Raw genomic sequence first — 22323 nt, forward strand, 5'->3', positions numbered from 1 at the left:
AAATAAATAAATCGCAGCGCCCTGATAGCATCTTACCTATGGTTTTGAAAGAGATGAGGGATATTATTAGCCAACCTTTAACTTTACTATTCTATAAATCATTATCTGCTAGTATGGTACCTTCTGATTGGAAGCATGCTAATATCACGCCGATATTCAAAAAATGGGATAGGAGTAATCCAGGAAACTACAGGACAATCAGTTTAACTTGCATAACTGGAAAAGTAAGGGAAACTATAATAAGTGAAAATGGTAAATTATCTGGATTCGAATAACATTCTGAGGGATAGCCAACATGGATTTAGGAGAGGTAGATCCTGTTTAACAAATCTACTTGAGTTCTTTGAGGAAGCTACAAGTGAAATTGATCAATAAAAGACCTATGATGTGATCTTCTTAGAATTCCAGAAGGCCTTTGATGTTGCCCCCCCACAAACGGCTCTTGCTCAAGCTCAAAGCTGCAGGGATTTTAGGAACTGTAGTAACTTGGATCAAAAACTGGTTAACAGAGAGAAAGCAGCGAGTAGTTATTAGTGGCACAATGTCACAGTGGGTCTGTGTTCATAGTGGGGTACCACAGGGTTCAATTTTAGGACTACTATTGTTCCTAATTTACATTAATGATATTGACACGAATACATACACTAAACTGGTTAAATTTGCAGATAACACCAAGGTGGGTGGTGTAGCAGATACTGATCTAGCAGAACAGAGGCTACAACGGGATCTTCATTTAATTAGTGACTGGGCTGATACCTGGCAGATGAAGTTTAACATAGATAAATGTAAAGTAATCCATGCAGGGAGCAGAAATATAAAGTACAGATATTTTATGGGTTCCACTGAAATAAAGGTAGCTGATTATGAGAAAGACCTCGGTGTGTATGTTGATGCTTCCATGTCCCACTCTCGCCAGTGTGGGGAAGCAATAAAAAAGGCCAATAGGATGTTGGGTTACATCTCTAGGTCTATGGAGTTTAAGTCAAGGGAGGTGATGCTACGATTATATAATTCCTTGGTAAGACCCCACCTGGAATATTGTGTGCAGGTTTGGTCACCATACCTTAAAAAGGACATTGCTGCCTTGGAAATGGTGCAATGTAGGGCTACGAGAATGATTCCTGGTCTTAGAGGAATGTCTTATGAGGAGAGGTTAGCTGAGCTTAATCTGTTTATCCTCAAGCAAAGGAGACTAAGGGGGGACATGATCCAGGCATATAAGATTCTAACAGGTATGGATTTTGTTCAGTCAAATGGCTATTTCAATATTAGTTTACATACTGTACTAGAACTCATGGCCATAAGTGGAAATTAGTTAGGTAAGATTTTAACAACTCTGAGCTATTAGTTAAGTTCTCCCCAACCAAGCTTGATGGGCTGAATGGCCTCCTCTCGTTTGTAAATTTCTTATGTTTTTAAGTTCTTATGTTCATTGCTAGATGGGCTGCCAATTCCCTGAAGGTCCAGTCATTGTGCTGTGCCACTATTTAATCCTCGGTAAAGTGAGGTTCCAGGGTTCCCTTAGCGGGGTAGCATCAGAGGCAACCGTGGCAGAACTGATCATACTATTTCCTCTGCTCACCAGTGTAGCTGATTGCAATGTGGCCATCCAGGAAAGCAGGGTGCGCTAGCGCCATTGGGTAGCTCCAGGAAGGCACAAGGCTTAGTTCACATTGCTCTTATCAGACTTTCTGCAAGTCTTTGGACTTGCTTGTTGAGGAGCTTGTCCACCTCCTGGGACAGCTCCGCAATCCATGTCTCCACCCCTGACACCAATGGAGTGGTAGGGCTAGCCATGTCACTATGAATCTGAGTCTCATACCAGTTTTGAGAGATCAACGATCTTTACTACTTCAACACATCACACCGATAACAACTGATAGTGCCCACCAGGTTAGCCCACTTAGCCCTCAAATACATGGTGTGCACAAGAACACATACATCAAATACAAAAAAATATGTGGCAAAACAAGTTTACATAAACGATATTACAAGCACAACACAATACACACTATTTACACTTAATTATTACAAATATTTACAACCAGGACTGTGCTAGGATCTCTTGAGGTGCACTGGGTAATCCCCAGCCCCCGCACAATGCCACACGGCCCCCCTCCTAGGAGGTTAATCGCCCTGTAACTCCTCAACATAGTCATTGTGCAGATACAGTCAGTCCTGCTACAACGCATGATATCATATCACAGATTTGTCCTAATGTGATAGATATATTAGTACCCAAGTCCAAAACAACACATAATGGCACCATCTAATGGGGTCAGAAAACATAGTAAATAGTTCATGATGCATCATTTTTGGCCATCAACACTCCTGAATCTTGGTAATTGACAAATTATGCTAAGTTCACACTACACAACTTTCCGAGCAATCACATCAACAACCGCAACATAAGAACATAAGAAGTATACAAACGAGAGGAGGCCATTCGGCCCATCGAGCTCGCTTGGGGAGTACTTAACTAATAGCTCAGAGTTGTTCAAATCTTATCTAGCTCTGATTTAAAGGAACCCAAGGATTCAGCTTGCACTACGTTATTAGGAAGACTATTCCATACTCTGACTACACGCTGTGTAAAGAAGTGCTTCTTTAAATCCAGTTTGAAATGTTCTCCCGCTAATTTCCACCTATGGCCACGAGTTCTTGTATTTGAACTAATGCTGAAGTAACTATTCGGTTGAACGGCATCCAAACCTGTTAGAATCTTATAGACCTGGATCATGTCCCCCCTCAGTCTCCTTTGCTTGAGGCTGAACAGATTTAGCTCAACTAACCTTTCCTCGTATGACATTCCTCTAAGACCAGGAATCAGTCTTGTGGCCCTACGCTGCACCTTTTCTAAGGCCGCAATGTCCTTTTTAAGATATGGTGACCAAACCTGTATACAATATTCTAGGTGAGGTCTCACCAAGGAATTGTATAATCTTAGAACATAAGAACATAAGAACATAAGAAATTTACAAACGAGAGGAGGCCATTCGGCCCATCAAGCTCGTTTGGGGAGAACTTAACTAATAGGTCAGAGTTGTTAAAATCTTATCTAGCTCTGATTTAAAGGAACCCATGGTTTTAGCTTCCACTACACTAGCAGGAAGACTATTCCATACTTTAACTCAGTGGTTCTCAAACTGGGGGCCACCAGATGGCGCTAGGGAGGCCACATCGAAATTGTAGAATCTAAAAAAAAAAAAAATACCTGTATGTAAATCAGGCTTGTCAACCTATGTAAAATATAATGTATTTTAAAAAAAATAGAAGTATAAAAAAAATGTAAATATAAATTTTACTTAGCACACTACGCTGCTATGGACATTATAAATTACTGTTCAGTATTCAGTGCTTTTGTTGCACTTTTCAGACAATTTTAGTTTTACTGTCAAAACTGTTTTAATACAATGTTATATTTTGTGAAATGTAAATTTAACAAACCAGAGAAATAAAGGCTACAAACAGAATCTAAAATCTAAAATTTAAGATGTTTTGCGTCATGATTTTTTTTTTGAGGAGGGGGGCCACAAAAGGATTCACCCTACACAAGGGGGCCTCCTGCTGAAAAAGTTTGAGAACCACTGCTCTAACTACACGCTGTGTAAAGAAGTGCTTCCTCAAATTTGTTTTAAAATGTTCTCCCGCTAATTTCCACTTATGGCCACGAGTTCTAGTATTTAGACTAATATTGAAATAGTAATTTGGCTGAACAGCATCCAGACCCGTTAGAATCTTATAGACCTGAATCATATCCCCCCTTAGTCTCCTTTGCTCAAGGCTAAACAGATTCAGTTCCGCTAACCTCTCCTCATAAGACATTAGCATTGCCTCCCTTGACTTAAACTCCACACACCTGGAGATATACCCCAACATCCTATTGGCGTTTTTTTATTGCTTCCCCACACTGGCGAGAATGAGACATGGAAGCATCAACATACACACCAAGGTCTTTCTCATAATCAGCTACCTTTATTTCAGTAGGTCCCATAAAATACCTGTACTTTATATTTCTGCTCCCTACATGGAGTACCTTACATTTGTCTATGTTAAATTTCATCTGCCAGGTGTTGGCCCAGTCACTAATTAAATCAAGATCCCGCTGCAGCTGCTGAGTCGCTAGTTCAGTATCTGCTACACCACCCACCTTGGTTTCATCTGCAAATTTTACCAGTTTACTGTATATATTGGTGTCTATATCATTTATGTAAATTAGGAACAATAGTGGTCCTAAAATTGAACCCTGTGGTACCCCACTATGAACGCAGGTCCACTGTTACATTGTGCCTCTTATAACTACTCGCTGCTTCCTATCTGTTAACCAGTTATCAATCCAGGTCGCTGGATCCTAAAATACCTGTCGCTTTGAGTTTAAGTAAGAACCTCCTGTGGGGGACAACATCAAAAGCCTTTTGGAAATCTAAGTAGATGACATCATAGGCCTTCTTATCATCAACTTCCTGAGTAGCTTCCTCAAAAAACTCCAACAGATTTAGAAGAGGCAATATTGTGGTTAAACTAGGTAAAAAGACGGTGATGGTGTGGCAGTACTTTTTGCAGATTAAAATCTGAGACTTTTTGGGAAATCTATCTCTTTTTTATTTCAGTTCATGCAAAACCACCTTTTTATTTTATAATAATTTACATGCATAAAAACGCATAAAGGTAATTTCATTAATACAGACAATCCTCACTTAACCCTGAATTCTGTTCCTATGACTAGAGCATTAAGCGAATTGGTCGATAAGCGAGCAGCCCCTTACCGGTATTTGAAACATACAGTATACTGTGCTGTTAGTGAGTTTGTGTCAGCCATCTTTAGATATTGTTTTAATGTCACCTTTGCACTATTTATAACATTTTTAGTATATTTATAATTGTTTATATGGTAGTATACCGTATACTGCTACAATCAGAATCAGTTGTAATATATATTACTTAGGTTTGCATACTGTAAATACAGACAATAGCTTTAATTTAATCTGAATAAAGAAAAGGTCTGAAGGGAACTACAGCCTGAAGAAGGGAGAAATGTTTTGCCCTTACTGTGGCCAGCTTTTACTGTGCCTATGGCAAGGCACTAAGCATTTTAAAGGGTGAGTTGTCCTTGTCCATGGGGCATGAGAGAACGGAGACACTGGAGGACAGACCTGCTACAGGTAATGATAAGTACACTTAAACTGGATGGCTGGCTGTGTAGAGACACTTTATCCAAATTAGACGCTAATGTATCTAACAAACATGGCTAAGAGTAAATGAAAATGAATGGCTCACCTAGCCATATGATTGTATTTCGGTTCAGTTAGCATTTCATTTTTTATTACTATTTCAAGCGATGAATTCTGAATAGCATCTAGTTCATTAAAGCAGTTTGCAGTCGTGGACCCCCTTCTCTGTACCAGAAGGGCAACAGAGTGACACGGGACAATTTTTTTATTTTTGAATGTGGGAGCAGGCTAGAAGTAACTAATATGTCTGCAGGAGCAGAAGAATAGAAATGACTCACAGGATCCCACAAAAGGACAAGCATTGCTCAAATAAGATTAGGGTTCAGTCAAATGAAAAGCACACACCCAAGGATGGTTGTAATGACACCATGGAGATCGCACTGAACCAATGAAATAGGTACTTTAATAAGCATGTCAAATGGCCTGCCCTGAAGTTTAGTTTTGTCTTACACTGTGCATTGTTTTCATTTTCTGTTTTCCCACTCTAGCATTTGATGCAATGGACCAAGAAAATGCACCTCCCCATTAAAAACTTCCCTATGTGATCGAATCCAACGCAACTGCAGCTGAGTGACATCATGGTCCTCAGAATGGTTATGTGCTGGATAGAGGTATGAGCTGTTTTTTGTGTCAAAATATCAGCCACTTGGTGTACTCCCCGACTTCGGCGACTTGCAAATAATTGTTTAAATGTCTTTGCCATTTCAGAGTCTGAGGATATACTCCAGATGATCTTGAAACAGGGGCTGGATGCTAGACTGATCTAAATGTGTATGGTTTGTTAGCCATTGAGTCATGCACCAGGTCTATGACATGAGCTAGACAGTCTCAAGGGTGCCTGTCAAAAATGTGGAGGAAACCAGAAACCCTGTAAATCTCTGTAACTATGTTAAAAGTGCAATCAGGGTTGTTATGAGGAAATATTCAATCTTGCATGCTAATGTACCTTTGGAAATGTTAAATATAAAAGAGGGAGAGACAGAGAAATTAAAATGTCTACTTGACATTTTAAAAATAAAGGAGTAAGTACTGAATAATGACCGCTTCATTTGTGGTGCCAGTTGGTGGTTTGTTTCATATTGTGCCTATCAATATGGGTCAGTGAAAAATCTCTCTTAAATCAGAATGACTTTATTCAAATGTATCATAGAACTCAGTGAAGCAGGTACATGGGGGAACAATGGGACAAAATACAGTATACAGTAAACAGCAGTGCAATAAGAGATGAGTGCAATGTAGTGCAATATAGGTGTCATGTTCGCAAACGAGCGAAAAGGCAAGCAGGGGAGAGGAGCCAGGAAGCAGGGTAGAACGGGGATTTATTCAGGTAACAGGACCGGGGAAGCACGACAGCAAACATCAATGACAAGTCTCGGGAAGACTGACTCTGACGAGGACTAAATACACAAGACAAACTGAGTTTAACGAGCAACAGTTGAGAACACTCAGGCATAAACACGAGGTAACGAGGTGGGCGTGACACACACAAGGATCGTACGGAGCTGGGTGTGACAATAGGGAGTGGAACAATAAATATGCAATAAATATATTCAGCATGCATAAGTTTGTGCAGGTTAGGCAAAGTGCAAAGACCATTGATAAAAGTGCAAACAAATATGTTAACAGTCCACCCAAGTGTGTGAACTTCTGTCTTTCTTGGTAAGGAAACAGGTTCTTGCAGGAGTAACTGAGATTCTGACCTAGTGAGTAATTTTAACAAAAGAGTGCCAAATAGATCTATTTTGAAACAAATAAAGTAATCTGAAATTTACCTATAAAACACATTCACTTATGCATGGTCAGACCAGATTTGTTGTAACAACAATGAAAACAGACACAGCCCTGAAACCTTACAGCCCAGAGCAAAGTAATGGCTTAATGTTATCATTACATGATGAAATTAAGATAATGATAACATTTAGTATAATATTAAATGATGAATAAGCAAAAGATTTCTACTTACCCGTGAGCGGAGATGGGCAGTATTTCAATTCAGTGTACTTAAAATACGTCTTAAATTACTTTTGAGTATTTCACAATTCGCAATATCCTCATCCTGGTCTTAGAGGAATGTCTTAGGAGAGGTTAGCTGAGCTGAATCTGTTTAGCCTCGAGCAAAGAAGACTAAGGGGGGACATGATCCAGGTATATAAGATTCTAACGGGTCTGGATTCTATTCAGCCAAATAGCTATTTCAATATTAGTTTAAATACTAGAACTTGTGGCCATAAGTGGAAATTAGCGGGAGAACATTCTAAAATGAATTTGAGGAAGCACTTCATTACACAGCGTGTAGTTAGAGTATGGAATAGTCTTCCTGCTAGTGTAGCGCAGAGCTAGATAAGATTTGAACAACTCTGACCTATTAGTTAAGTTCTCCCCAAACGAGCTTGAGGGCCGAATGGCCCCCTCTCGTTTGTAAATTTCTTATGTTCTTATAACTTGCAGCACATTTAATAACATTCTTTTTCTCTTTGTATCTTTTGCTTGTATCTGACAGTAGCTGACTCACATACGCAGAGTACTCCATTACTATGACTAACAAAGGCACCAAGATGGCGAATCCAGGTACCTAAAGATGTACCTTTGGATGAAGTAGTTTTGACTGTCAGCTGATTGAGAGGCTCCCTGTCCAATCAGTAACAATACTGTAATGATCAGTTGGTACATGCTCTTTCAGTCTTCAATGCTGCTAATATTGTTGTGTTTTTGTATTTCCTAGCGTGTTTTCCAATTTTCTGGTGTTGTGTTTTGCACTTTAGGGCTTTATTAGTTAGGCAATTCTTATGAGACTCATAAGACCCATAGGAAATGTTTATGATATAACTGAATAATGTATTATTATTATTATTATTATTATGGTTTATGTTTTTTATTATTATTTAAAATAATAATGACATTATTGGCCACTGGCATCACTATTTTTTTGTTAAATGCATATGAAAACAGACCCTCCTGTGCAATAGTTCTACACAAGGCTATTGTTACGGCAGTGAAACTGGTGCAGCTACAACAGGCCCTGCCCTCTGGGTGGGGGGAGGGGGGTGCTAAACAGGGAACTTCCATAGACAATGAGGCTAAATAATAATACGTTTTTTTAATTGACTGTATGCAGCCACATTTCATCTGAATACATCATTTCAGCTAAATATCAGAGCTGTAATAACAGTGACCAAGCAGTAGTGATTCCCATTCATTCAAATATTCTATTATTAATAATATTTAAGAATTTTAAATGCAATGAATACAATTATAAGTTGATAAAGATATATTTCAGTATCAATTTGTTTAGTGCAAGTTTAATACCTGGGCTTGAGAAAGTTGCACAAGGGTCCAAAAATAATATCAGCCACAGGAACCTTCAATACAAATCCCTAACCCACTTAACTAAACACTGCCCCAACATTTGCCTAATTATACACTCACTTATTAGGTACACCTTGATAGTATTAGATTGGACCCTCTATACTCAGGTAGACTGTTGCATTTTAATGGTGGTCAGTTGGTACTAAGGGGCCTAAAGCATGCCCAGAAACCCCCCCCCCCCCCCATACCATTACACCATCACCAACCTGAATTGTCAGGTCAAAGAAGGATGGATCCATGCTTTCCACATTTTTCCAATCATCCATTGTCCAATTTTGGTGAGCCTGTGCCCATTGTAGTTTCCTGTTCTTAGCAGACAGCAGTTGCACCTGGTGTGGTCTTCGGCTTCTGTAGCTCACCTGCTTCAAGAATGATGTGTTGTTCATACATGCTCTTCTGCATACCTTGGTTGTAACAAGTGGTTATTTGAGTTGCTGATGCCTACAGTGGGGCAAAAAAGTATTTGGCAGCCACCGATTGTGCAAGTTGTCCCACTTAAAAAGATGAGAGGTCTGTAATTTTCATCATAGGTACACTTCAACTGTGAGAGACAGAATGTAAAAAAAAATCCAGGAAATCACATTGTATGATTTTTAAAGAATTTATTTGTATAATGATGCAGAAAATAAGTATTTAGCACCTACAAACAAGAATTCTGACCCTCACAGATCTGTTACTTCTTCTTTAAGAAGCTCTTCTATCCTCCACTCGTTACCTGTATTAATGGCAACTGTTTGAACTCGTTATCTGTATAAAAGACACCTGTCTACACCTTCAAACAGTCAGACTCCAACCTCCACCATGGCCAAGACCAGAGAGCGGTCTAAGGCCACCAGGGACAAGATTGTACACCTGCACAAGACTAGGATTAGCCAATCTACAATAGGCAAGCAGCTTGGTGAGAAGAGATCAACTGTTGGAGCAATTATTAGAAAATGGAATAAATACAAGATCACTGACAATCTCCCTCGACCTGGGGCTCCACGCAAGATCTCACCTCGTGGGGTACAAATGATCTTGAGAATGGTGAGGAAACAGCCCAGAACTACATGGAGGAACTGGTCAATGACCTGAAGAGAGCTGGGACCACAGTAACAAAGGTTACTATTAGTAACACACTACGTCGTCATGGATTAAAATCCTGCAGCACTCGAAAGGTCCCCCTGCTTAAGCCAGCACATGTCCAGGCCCGTCTAAAGTTTGCCAGAGACCATCTGGATGATCCAGAGGAGGATTGGGAGAATGTCATGTGGTCAGATGACACCAAAATAGAAGTCTTTGGTATACATGCCACTCGCCGTGTTTGGAGGGGGAAGAATGCTGAATTGCATCCCAAGAACACCATACCCACTATGAACCATGGGGGTGAAAACATTATGCTTTGGGTTTGCTTTTCTGCAAAGAGGACAGGACAACTGATCCGTATTAAGGAAAGGATGAATGGGGCCATGTATCATGAGATTTTGGGCAAAAACCTCCTTCCATAAGTGAGAGCACTGAAGGTGAAACGTGGCTGGATCTTCCAGCATGACAATGATCCCAAATTGGGCAACAAAGGAGTGGCTACGTAAAAAGCATTTCAAGGTTTTGGAGTGGCCTAGCTAGTCTCCAGACCTCAATCCAATAGGGAATCTGTGGAGGGAGTTGAAAGTCTGTGTTGCCCAGTGACAGCCCCAAAGCATCACAGCTCTGGAGAAGATCTGCATGGAAGAATGGGCCAAAATATCAGCAACAGTGTGTGCAAACCTGGTGAAGACCTACAGGAAACGTTTGACCTCTGTCATTGCCAACCAAGGTTACATTAGAAAGTATTGAGGTGAACTTTTGTTATTGACCAAATACTTATTTTCTGCAGCATTATACAAATAAATTCTTTAAAAATCATTCAATGTGATTTCCTGGATTTTTTTTAGATTCTGTCTCTCACAGTTGAAGTGTACCTATGATGAAAATTACAGACCTCTCATCTTTTTACGTGGGACAACTTGCACAATCGGTGGCTGCCATAAACTTTTTTGCCCCACTGTATCTATTAGCTTAAATCAGTCTGGCCATCTTGGATGTTGTTTAAACCCTAGAGATGGCTGTGAATGAAATTCCCAAGAGATCAGCAGTTTCTGAAATACTCAAACCAGCCAGTCTGGCACCAACAAACATGCCACATTCAAAGTCACATAAATCACCATTTATCCTCATTCTGGTGTTTGATGTGAACATTAACTGAAGCTCCAGACCTGTATCTTCAGGATTTTATACACTGCGCTGCTGACATATTAGCTGAGTAGATAATTGATACAAGAAGTAGTTGAACTGGTGTACCTAATAAAGTGGCCAGTGAGCATATATGATTATATACATTTCCATCCATGTGACTTGAAATTGTTTATCTCATCTGGGTTTCTATAACGTAAAACCAAAATTGTAATTGACAAACAAAAATGGTGCCAGCACCTGCTGTAGGTTGGATTAAGGTCAGGGATTATACATATATATATATCTTCAATAAGAATGCCTTTTTAATACAATTATATTTTAAGCAAATTCATATCTAAGCACACCACAAACAAGGAAAGGAAGTGATGCACTTTGAACCGATTCTGCGTATATAAACACACCAAAGCTGTCAGCAAGGGCAAAGGGAACACAGCTGTGAGACATTAACTCAAGGAATGCTTTGATCCTTTCTTTGCGCTAAAGAGCTGAAATACCTACACTGGTAAAACACTTATCTACGGGAGGGGGAACCAAATGGCCAGCCTTAGGACAATGGAGATTATAACGAGATTCCAGGAGGAATGGAAGTATCACACCACTTTGCTGTGCATCTATGGCTTCTTCAGCACTGTGAAACCGCTCGAGCCATTCCTCATTCCATACCTGACGGGGCCGAACATGAACTTCACCACAGAACAGGTACTGCTTAAATCTCAAATGAGACGTGAATGCAATACAATTAGGCTTACACTTGGCACAAATTTTATTTGAAAAAGACTTGTCACATTTTAAAATGTTCTCATTTTTATTTTTTCCATTATTCCAATTTTTACTAAAGGAAAATATTACTTAGTAATATTACTGAGCCATAGCTAATTATTTCAAATTTAACAACCTGAATGAACATGCCTAATTAAATGCATCTCATAGAAAGATAAAGCCTGTGGTCTTATCCTTTAGGTGAACAATCAGATATTCCCAGTGTGGACCTACTCATACCTGGTTGTGCTCCTACCTGTGTTTTTGCTAACTGATTATCTACGCTACAAACCAGTCATCATGCTTCAGTGTGTAAGCCTATGGGCAACCTCAGGCCTGTTACTATGGTCACATGGGGTGGCTTCCATGCAGGTAATGCAATTTTTTTATGGCATGGTGACAGCATGTGATGTTGCTTATTTCTCCTACATATACAGTGTGGTGGACCCTCAGTACTATCAGAAGGTAACAGCCTACTGTCGAAGTGTACAGCTGCTGGGATATACTGTGGGGTCGGTACTGGGTCAGCTGCTGGTCAGCTTCAATCTTATGTCTTACCATGAAATCCTGGTCCTGAACCTTGTCCTCATCAGCATTGCCCTAGCAACCTCCTTCCTTCTGCCCATGCCTCAGAAAAGCATGTTTTTCCACCGCCAACAAGGCAAAGATGAGCAGATTACTCAATGTGGTGCTAGCACAAACAGTAATGGTGTACAAACAATGGATATTATGAATTCAGACCAAGTTGTATCTTCTAAAAGCAGTACAGGAAAAGATAGCACCAAAGAAGAACAGGTCCACAAAGGGAATTTTGACAGAAACAACAGATTAGAGATCTGTGATAATGTGACTGTTAATGACAATACTGGACATACAAGTGTTCTACTTCAACTTTGGAGAGACTTCTTGAAATGCTATTCCAGACAGCTATTGTGCTGGTCCTTGTGGTGGGCACTAGCCACTTGTGGCTACAATCAGACAGTCAACTATGTGCAGGTGCTTTGGGAGCATGTGCAGCCCTCGCAGAACTTTACCATCTATAATGGTGGAGTAGAAGCTGCATCCAACCTATTTGGTAAGTGTTGGTTTATTTACTATGTCTTAAAACTCAAAGCACACATTTTACATAGGCAGGTCTTAATGTTGATACAGGTTATACCCTGTAATTACTGGTCAGGCTCAGGTAATTTTAATTTACTTCTCCTCAGGATTAAAAATTATTCAAACACATTGGATGAGGACTTTTACAAATTCATATTAAAAGAAGCTTTACAAGAAAATCACTTAATTGATTCAAAGAAATAAAAAGAACAAACATGTTAAATCTATTTTATTAGCCAGGAGATACATGTCAATCATCCCAAAATTCAGCTGAACCAAACAAAGGTTATATAGCTTTCAACTTAGAAATTCATTCAATTAACAGTTTATTCAAGACACCTGTATATACAGGATGATGGCTGGATCAAAACTATGTTTGTGCATTAACCAAAATTCTTATACTCTACGCAGGTGCTGCTGCAGCCTACACAGTCGGCTTCATAAATGTGAATTGGTCCACATGGGGTGAACTGGCTCTTGGGTCATTCTCAGGCCTGGGTGCAGGTGTACTCTTCCTCATGACCTTTGCAGGAAATATCTGGGTCTGCTATGCTAGTTATGTCACCTTCAAGTTTTTATATATGCTACTTATCACGATTGCTATGTGAGTAAACCAAAACGGAGGCTTTCTAAACTTGTGCTGTGCTATGTTTAATGTGCAGTATTATTGTAAGTGGTATTCGTAGCACCCTGGGCTGTGTGTCAGATATAATTCTTGCAAAGAACAATTCAGAAACAACAGAAGTGCCTTCATTTTTTCTGTTGCTCTATTCTACACCAGGTTCCAGATTGCTGCAGACTTGTCAGTAGAGATATATGCCCTGATCTTTGGAGCCAACACTTTTTGTGCTTTGGTCCTACAGACAATCATTACTGTAGTGGTTGTGGACAGCAAAGGACTAGGCTTGAACATTATTTCACAGGTGAATATAGTTATTTCAGGAGCCTTGACAACCTGCTTTTACTACTGTGTTTTATCTCTGTAGTACTTGTTTTGGTTAGTGTACACTGCATGACTACTAGCAAAGAGGTAATCTTGTGACCAGACATCCATCTTACTGTCTTACAGTTCATCGTATATGGGACCTATTTCTCCATCATAGCCCTCTTATTCCTTGTGAGAGGTATATACACAGCGGTGAGCAGAAGTCACACAGTACATCCACTTTGTGAGGAAGAAGCACAGCCGAACAGAGACACCTGCCACATAACAAGCTCTGCAATTAAATGAGATGTTCACTCCTTTCGAGCAGCATGAATATTACAATCCTCCTCATGACTCACAGCCTTTGCAGTCCTGAATGGTGGGCAACTAGAATGAAATCTGATTTAAGAAATGGCTCACTGCCCTCTAGTGGAAACCAGAGGATGCAATATTTGATATAATTTTATTATAATTAAGTAAACTAATTACAAGGCAAATGAAAAATGCACTTTACAATACAACTAGAAATATTTCAGATTTTGGGGGGCTGTTTATCTTCCTGTTGGCATCACTCAGGTCACAATCCATTTCTCCTCTGCACTGCCATATACGAAGCAAGGTGGTCATGTTCAAGAGTATAAGAGTATCTCACACACACACACATTTATATATATATGTGTGTGTGTGTAATATATATATATATATATATATATATATATATATATATATATATATATATATATATATATATATATATAAAAAAAACAACTCTGGGGAACCCACAGGGTCATTTACAACCCTTCTGTTTATTTCTGCCTTACATTCAACCCACTCATCAAAGTTAAGAATTTTTTTTTGCTTTACAGCCCATTGTACCATATACGACCCAGTAACAGTGACATTTTGTGATTACTGACTGAATTAACCAGATTTTTTTCCACAATATGGCCCCCAACGAGTCTTGAGGTTGTTGTTGTACATGCTGCAAAGATTCACCTGTCAAGCTGTGAATAGGCAAGTGGCAGAAATTTTCAGTTATAATGTTTAGATGTTATAGAACATGTACAACTAGGTTTTGGATGTTTTGAAACTTTTCTGGCAACTGTGATGATCATGTTCCATGTGCTCAACATCAGCCTCAGACAAAAACAGAGGGAATACAGGTGGTGCACCAGACCTTACAACCCACCACAAGTAAACTTTCTGTGTGTAGTACACCATTTTGTAGGTCTGTTCACTTGACCTGTTTCTTGATGGGTTGACATGTTTGAAGCATGTGTTTTACTGCCAGCACATGGTGAATGATGAAAAGGAAAACTCAATAAATGCATTTTGAAAATGAGAATGTTGCAAAGATTCGTTTTTTCCGTCTTTTCTGTCCTTATTTCATAGGTGACATTAACAAGTTGGAACAGCATGAACAGTCCAGGGGGTCGTATATGGCACATTCATAACATGGACTGGGAAAGGGTTATTTTTACAAAACACTCGTTTTTGAGTTCACTGGGTCTGTATGATCATTTTAGCCAATGGACATATTTTCCTATAATAAGGTGGTCTGGGTTCTTCAGGGATATATATATAAAAAAAAAAACTCAAAGTCTTTCAACACATGAAAATGAATTGTACACAAATACTAAAGGATGATTCATTTAGTTAAAATCCATTTTAATATATATACACATTAACTTAAATTTATGTAACACCTGAAATAAGTGGTCTTAGCCTAATAGTCACCGACCACCTGAGGAGCTGGACAAGCAAATGTAATGTAATATCCAGGTAAGCCCCACCCCCTTTTAGGTGGAGTGAAAGCCCTCAGGTCGGGGAACAAAAAGAGATTGTTTATTTTTTTTCCTTTTACCAACAGAATACAATCTTTCTCTTTTTTTAGCAATATATAGTTATGGATACCGAACTGCCTGTGTTGTATTTAGTTATTCACAAATAAAGTAACTCTCTGTAGCCCACTTCCTATTTCCTGTTACATACACATGTTAGATACAAATACTGATATGCACAAAGAGTTAATTTTCTAAGAAAAAATATGTACAGGATTGCAGCATAATGAACTGGGTATTTGCAATAACTTAGTATCAGCCAGGTTTAATATACAGTTGGCTCTGTGGGTGTCAGGCCAGTTCACAGGTTAAATACAGGATGTGAAAAGACCCTTCTGCACATCATTTCCATGTTTCACTGACAGTTTCCATTGATTTCATCAGCTTTGTTAACTCAATACAAAATACCAGTTTTAGAAACCTTGTGTTTTAAAGCTACTTCTGAAACCAAACAGTGCAAGAGGTGTGTGTTGGACTTGTCACCTCCTAGTGGCCAATCTAGGAAAGTGCGCTATAAGAAAGGATTTGTGGAGGAACCACCTGTGGGGAACTGTCCTGCAGAAGCTCCTGCCTGGAAAAAAAGATTGTCATTACTTCAAAATTTGAAGAGAAAAAAGACCATTAACCCAGAATACAGAATCAGTGATAGTCATTAGGCTGACATACAGAGTAAACGAGCCTATATTCTTTGCCTGCCTTTAAGTAGGTAAGGAAATGCTGTTTTATGGAACATGCTACCAAAATGCAACTTTTGACTATGTGGCTTTCCCCTATATTTAAGATTACTTGTCCTGTATTCTGTTCTGAAATTCTCTGCTCAGCATTCTACACAGCTGCTTAGGCTCCATTCATCCCACTTCAAGTGAGCAGCATGAAAGAGGTGCAGGCTGTCCCACATCCACTTAACTATTACCCACGTAATCATCTGAAAACAAGGAGGAAAATCAATGGGAAATCAACCCTGAATACAGGAAAAACACAGCAGAATAAAACAAAAACATAGAGGAGGAATGGCAATCAATAAACATGGACATAATGAGTGAAGGCTCCTCACCAGGAAGGGGTTACTAGACACTCCGGGTCCTGACACTGCCTGTCCAAAGGGTGCACCCACAGGTTTGGCCTGTCCAAAGGCTGGGAAGCCTGCACCTGGCAAAAGGTTAGTATAGTGAGAGAGGGTATCCGCAGGCTTCTACGTACCCATGGCACACTGACGGAGGGTAATATACACACCATTGGGCTGCTGAGGGTAGGCAGGGGGCTGAGGGAAGGGTGCTTGTCCGGGGAAGGGCTGCTGGAAGGTCCCACTGAAGCTGGTTGGAAGGTTGAAAGCAGCAGTGTTCCCAAAACCAGCCGGCATGCTCATAGAGCCTGTGCCAAATGAGGCTGCAACACAGCGGTCAAAGGGGTTACGATGGCACAAGCCTGCAATGATCTACACATACATAATTGCTGCTTTCCACTACTAGTCTAGGCCAAACAATGCCAAATTTAAACTCAGTTCAAACCAAAAGTTTCATACCTTTTTCACTTTATATGGTCAGGAATAATATTTTTCCACAGCTCAAATTGCTTGTTAGTAATGCTTCAGTACCATATCACTCTAGCAGCTAATTTACCTCAAAACTTGCCTTTCATATCCATGACAAACACATTGTGAAACAAACAAACAAGGACTTTTTGAGGTTCCCCCTCATATATAGTTGTACATGACTGTACATATGTCTGTCAAGCAGGGTGGTATATTAGTGCATGGATTTTGTCTGGGGCAGACATTCCTCCTTGTGATGCCTCTATTATATACAAGGTGAATTTAAAGCAGTTTAAAAGTAAATTTAAGGTTAGGGTTAGGGAAATGCTTCCAATTGATAACAGTATTACTAATATCCTTCAGCCATGTTTTAGCCAAAAATGATTACAGGTACACATGGTAAATGCAATGTTTCAAGTTAATTTCATACCATTTTTAAAAATATTCGCAACTTGCAAAGATAAAGTTTTATTGGCTTTAGTCCCATTTTGGATATTTTAGAACAATCAATTTTTATAAAAAAAGAAAAAAACCCTCTTGCTCTCTAATGCACTGATATGGGATTTTCAGTTCTCCTTAAATAAACACTATTGAACTAATATTAATTCTGCTTGCCTATGCCCATACCAATTAGCCCAGTGTCTAGACCAAAGCATCAGGACATTTAGCAGAAACCCAAACTCTACACCGTGATAAAGCTGCTGGTATGGCTGTGGGAAAGAAAGAGAACTAGAAGGCTGTAGTCTAGGGTAATAGTGGAAAACAGGCTAGTAAGCAGGTCATCACACTAAACGCAAAATACAACATTATTCACAACATGAGGTCCACATATGACATTCAAAATGCCATATGCACCACATAAACGGAAAATGTCAGTTTAACCGTCTCTGTATTTCAGCAGATGTGAAATAACCATTTCAAATGTCAGAATATCATATTTAATCATAAAGTACTGAAAAATGAATATTTTATTGTTTTGTACACAGTAGATTTACCAAGAATACCACACCAACACAAACCAACTACACCACCACTGCTCTGCAGTGCCATCCATAGTACGTTATTTATTTTTACATAAATAAGCACTTGAACATAACTCTCTTGGTCAGTCTAATCACTCAACATGCAGAATTTCAATATAATTACTAAATGCCTTTTGATTTGAATGGTTTGTCTTAGTTGGCCCATTTGTCAAAATTTTATTTAATTTAAAATGCAAAGCCAATATTATTCTTGCATTGAATCTTTGGGTCATTTGGGTCTTGTTTGGTAACAAAAGATCAGGAAATAGGCTAGATATTATTATACAAGTAATGACATTCAGATGCAGATTTGTATTAGGTCAATTTTATCCTGAGGCTTGTCTGAATGGTGTCTCTGGATCATATGCAAACGCAATGCATACCATAATCAAAATTAAGGAATATATAATCAGAGAACCTACAATATTTATTAACCATGGTAACACACATATAAGCCAAAAAATTAAAATCAATCTTTCCAACAACAAAGTCCAACAACAAGTGTCCATGCATCCATTTCCTATAAGCTAAGTATCCAGCTCAGAACATTCAGCTTCTCCTAAAAATCACAAGGCAGGTTACACCCTGGGAGGAATGGCAGCTCATCGCGGGACAGTTGTGTACACACACATAGGACAATTATGAGATACTGTTTCATGTAAACCATGTCTTTGCGCTGCAGAGCTTACGTAATACACCAAGACACCCAGGCAAACACAGAAAGAATATTGCTAACAAAACCAATCCAAGGTAGGAATTAAACTACCATATCTGGACATTTGGACAGTTTAATTAGGTCAGTTGATACCAGAACCCAAAAACCAGTACACAGAATTTGCCACAAAGAACAGACTTCAGAAACAGAAGGAAGATGGAAGGGATGTTAAACATAGCATTTCAGAAGATTACCCTAACGGAACTGGAATGTAGAGGTGTGGTACTTGAGTCCAGTCTCAAGTACACATATGAATGTATGCATGGACTTGGTCTTTTCATCCACCAGACTGAATTTTTTTCTTGGACTTGAACAACAATCTTCCAGAGTCTGAGTCCATAGCATATGTCTGCAGCCTCTATGCAGCTTTAGAGAGTCCTGATTTCTTATAATAACTTCCATGTTTTTCTAAGTCAGAAATTATCCAGTTTGTGTACATTAACCAAAAGGAGCTTCAGTGCAAGACACTCAGTAAAAAGCACACTGCAGAATACGAAAATTGCAAAGCATCAATAAGAAGTACAGAGGATGGTAAAAATCCCCGGATGTCATTCTTGCCTTGATTGCATCCTTGGCAAATTAGAACAATCTTATGATTCACTGCGTCCCAAGTTCATTTTTGAGAGGCATGTTAGCATGATTGCTCTTGCTGTGACAAGAAGTATGATTCTTAAGTATTTTGGTATTGAGAAACTCTTGGTGGTACACTAAAACCTTGGATTGCGAGTAACTTGGTTTTTGAGTGTTTTTCAAGACGAACAAAATTTTTAATAAATTTTAACTTGATAAACGAGCGAGGTCTTGCATTACGAGTATTACGTATACACTTTGTCTGCCGAGCGTCACGTAATCACAACTGAGCCAATGGTTCTTCTCTCTCTCTCGCTGTGGGATTGTGGGTAAACGTCTCCCATGCTCGGTCTCAGTCAGCGTGCCTCACTCGTATAGTCAAAATTTATTAGAAAAGCACCACCCGAATAAGGGTGTAGCAGTGCAAGCGATGAATCTGTTTGAATGCAATGTCCATATTTCCACAAAATCGAAAAGGAGGCAAAAGCGGCTGTCATTGGATAGGTTCCTTGTTAAAGTCGCAAAAAAAGGAAAAGATTCCAGTGAGCCAACAGATAGCAGTGATTACGTTAATTAAAGTGAAATTCATCCAACAAAATAACCCTCCTCTTCTCCTCTGTCTCATCTCCCTCACACCATCCATGATTCTTTTCAAAGGTAAAGTGCAGGTTAATTTGTTTTATGTATTTTTACTTTATATTTTGTATTAATCATTTTTATATGAATATGTTTGAGTTGTGGAACGAATCATCTGAGTTTCTATTAGTTGACCTATCAGCAGCATTTGACACGGTTAACCACAAGACTCTCCTATCCATCCTTAGGAGTCTTGGCATTGGTGGTTTGGCTTGGCAATGGCTTGCATCCTACCTCGAAGGCCGATCATACAGAGTGACATGGAAAGGACTCACATCTACCCCACGTAGTCTCTTCACTGGCGTCCTTCAGGGCTCGGTTCTTGGCCCACTCCTGTTCTCCCTCTATACCAAATCTCTTGGTGAGGTCAAATCCTCTCATGGCTTCTCTTACCACTGCTATACAGATGACACTCAACTCATCCTCTCCTTCCCTCCTTCAGACACTCATGTCTCCACTAAGATGTCTGCATGTCTAGCTGATATCTCATCTTGGATGACCGCTCACCAACTGAAACTCAACCCTAGTAAAACGGAATTGCTGTACATCCCCGCTGACTCATTCCCCCTCCTGGACCTTGCGATCTCCCTCGACAACTCCCTGATCCGTCCTTCGGTTACTGCTCGCAACCTTGGGGTTACCATGGACAATCGTCTGTCCTTTTCCCCTCATATCGCCAACATTTCCCGCTCTTGTCGGTTTATCCTGTTTAATATCAGAAGGATACGTCCATTTCTTTCCACACAGGCTACCCAGATACTCGTTCAGTCCCTCGTCATCTCCCGCCTTGACTACTGCAACTCGCTCCTAGCGGGTTTACCACTGAGCGTCATTCGTCCCCTCCAACTGATTCAGAATGCAGCTGCTCGACTTGTTTTCATCCTTCATCCTTTTTTTGGAAAAAAAGCACTTTTCCAACAGAGTATTAGATCGATGGTATTCATAGCCTTGGTTTTATTGAGCTAGTATCGGGAAAAATTCATTGTGGAGTCTTAAAGCACTTATGTAAGTCGCTCTGGCTAAGGGCATCTGCCAAATGATGTAAATGTAAATGTATTATTTCCAATGGGAAAATTCACTTTCATATACGGGTACTTTGTATTACAAGCACGTTTCCGGAATGAATTATGCTCACAATCTGAGATTTTACTGTATTGAGAAACATTCTTGGTCTTGGTTGGAACTTGGTTTTTTTTAAAGATAGGGTCTTGATTTGTACTTAACTAAGGTAGACTCGAACACAGCACTGCGGGAAGGTATCCATGTTTGCCACTCCAAAAACCACAGGCTAGAAATAATGTTTTGCTTTCCAGGCAACCAGAAAATACTAAAGCCAAATTAGACAGTTAAAAGACCAACTGCAAATATAAATATACAGTGGAGATTAAAATTATAGAACCTACAATTTCCTAATTTTCAAAATCACTGCTTATATCTATTTGAAGTTATCCTATCGGTAATAGAAGGGCAGTTTTTAAAGCATATTTCATAATTTAAATATATTCTGAAGCACAATATAAAAACACTTAAGAAAATTGGTTTATTTGCACACAATGTCTGTGACGTATTTCCATTAGACATACTGGCAGTCAAGCTTTCTGTTTGTGGGATCAGAAGCTAGCCTGAAAATAAAACAGTGATATTGTGCTGAAGAGGGTTTTTTAATAAAAAGAGTAAGAAGGCAGCAACCCATTTTTATCATTATTAAGCATTTTAAGAAACACTTTTTTTCAAATTATTCCACGGTACCAACACACGCATCAGGCATGACTCACTTTCTGACTCCCACAACCACACAAGAAATCTTACGGCAAATCTATATTATTCCATTATAAAACTAAAACTAGCTGCATCAAAGGTGTTGGGATAGTTTGCAAACCATACAGACTATTTACAAGTTAATAAAACTATTATAAACATGTAAATGTGTGTGCAGACTTGTCTCGAATTGAAAATCTCAGGCCAGCCAGGAGACCAAAGTTGATGACACTGATTATCCTTTGTAAAATACTGCACAATTAAGTATTTTAAAATAAGTTCTTTTTTATGCCTGTGAACTCAGACTGCGTCAGACTTGGATTAAAAAAAGTTATTCATTAGCACAAACATGGTCTGAAGCCATGGTGCTTGCTTTCAGTAGCAAAAAACCCTGTATCTGTTTAATAACCACTATTAGATATTTGAAATAATATGGTAGCGATTACAGTAACATGTGTTTAATAGGCTGATGGGTATACTCAGTTTGCCAATGTGTCTTTTTTGGCTCTTGATTGAAATATTTGAAAATATATTAAAAAGATTGTAAAATACATTTTACAGTGTATAAGTTTACTTCATTACAGATCTTAAGCTACACTAATAACCCAAATTTTCCCTGGTCCATAGGCTACTGGCCTTTGCTTCAATTGTTCC

General features: G+C 39.2%; 2 protein-coding genes across 12 annotated transcripts in view; one reads left to right on the top strand and one right to left on the bottom strand.

Annotated features, from left to right (window-relative positions):
• Nucleotides 1-11228: 11228 nt before the first annotated feature.
• slc19a3a (solute carrier family 19 member 3a) lies at nucleotides 11229-14250 on the top strand. Its single transcript, XM_023796039.2, has 5 exons — nucleotides 11229-11510; nucleotides 11772-12645; nucleotides 13083-13275; nucleotides 13453-13594; nucleotides 13741-14250. The coding sequence occupies exons 1-5, from the start codon at nucleotides 11346-11348 to the stop codon at nucleotides 13900-13902; spliced, it is 1536 nt and encodes a 511-aa protein (XP_023651807.2). The 5' UTR covers nucleotides 11229-11345; the 3' UTR covers nucleotides 13903-14250.
• Nucleotides 14251-15243: 993 nt separating this feature from the next.
• agfg1a (ArfGAP with FG repeats 1a) overlaps nucleotides 15244-22323 on the bottom strand; it is a 57470-nt gene continuing 50390 nt past the window's right edge. For 10 of the 11 annotated variants that reach the window (XM_023796030.2, XM_023796028.2, XM_023796029.2 and 7 more), the window contains 3 exons: nucleotides 16671-16823; nucleotides 16492-16586; nucleotides 15244-16008 (listed from right to left, as the gene is read on the bottom strand). In XM_023796030.2, the coding sequence (XP_023651798.1) occupies nucleotides 15949-16008; nucleotides 16492-16586; nucleotides 16671-16823 (308 nt within the window). In that variant the 3' untranslated portion in view covers nucleotides 15244-15948. The remainder of the gene's footprint in view (nucleotides 16009-16491; nucleotides 16587-16670; nucleotides 16824-22323) is intronic. The other variant, XM_023796032.2, reaches the window with a different exon arrangement.

The sequence above is a fragment of the Paramormyrops kingsleyae genome, chromosome 17, assembly GCF_048594095.1.
Source record: "Paramormyrops kingsleyae isolate MSU_618 chromosome 17, PKINGS_0.4, whole genome shotgun sequence".
Taxonomy (NCBI): Eukaryota; Metazoa; Chordata; class Actinopteri; order Osteoglossiformes; family Mormyridae; genus Paramormyrops; species Paramormyrops kingsleyae.

What these genes read in the sequence shown, in the direction of transcription:
- slc19a3a (XM_023796039.2), top strand. Translation starts at nt 11,346, where the DNA reads ATGGCCAGCCTTAGGACAATGGAGATTATAACGAGATTCCAGGAGGAA. An exon ending in CTACTTATCACGATTGCTAT is followed by an intron (nt 13,276 to 13,452) that starts GTGAGTAAACCA and finishes ATTCTACACCAG; the next exon opens with GTTCCAGATTGCTGCAGACT. An exon ending in GCTTGAACATTATTTCACAG is followed by an intron (nt 13,595 to 13,740) that starts GTGAATATAGTT and finishes ACTGTCTTACAG; the next exon opens with TTCATCGTATATGGGACCTA.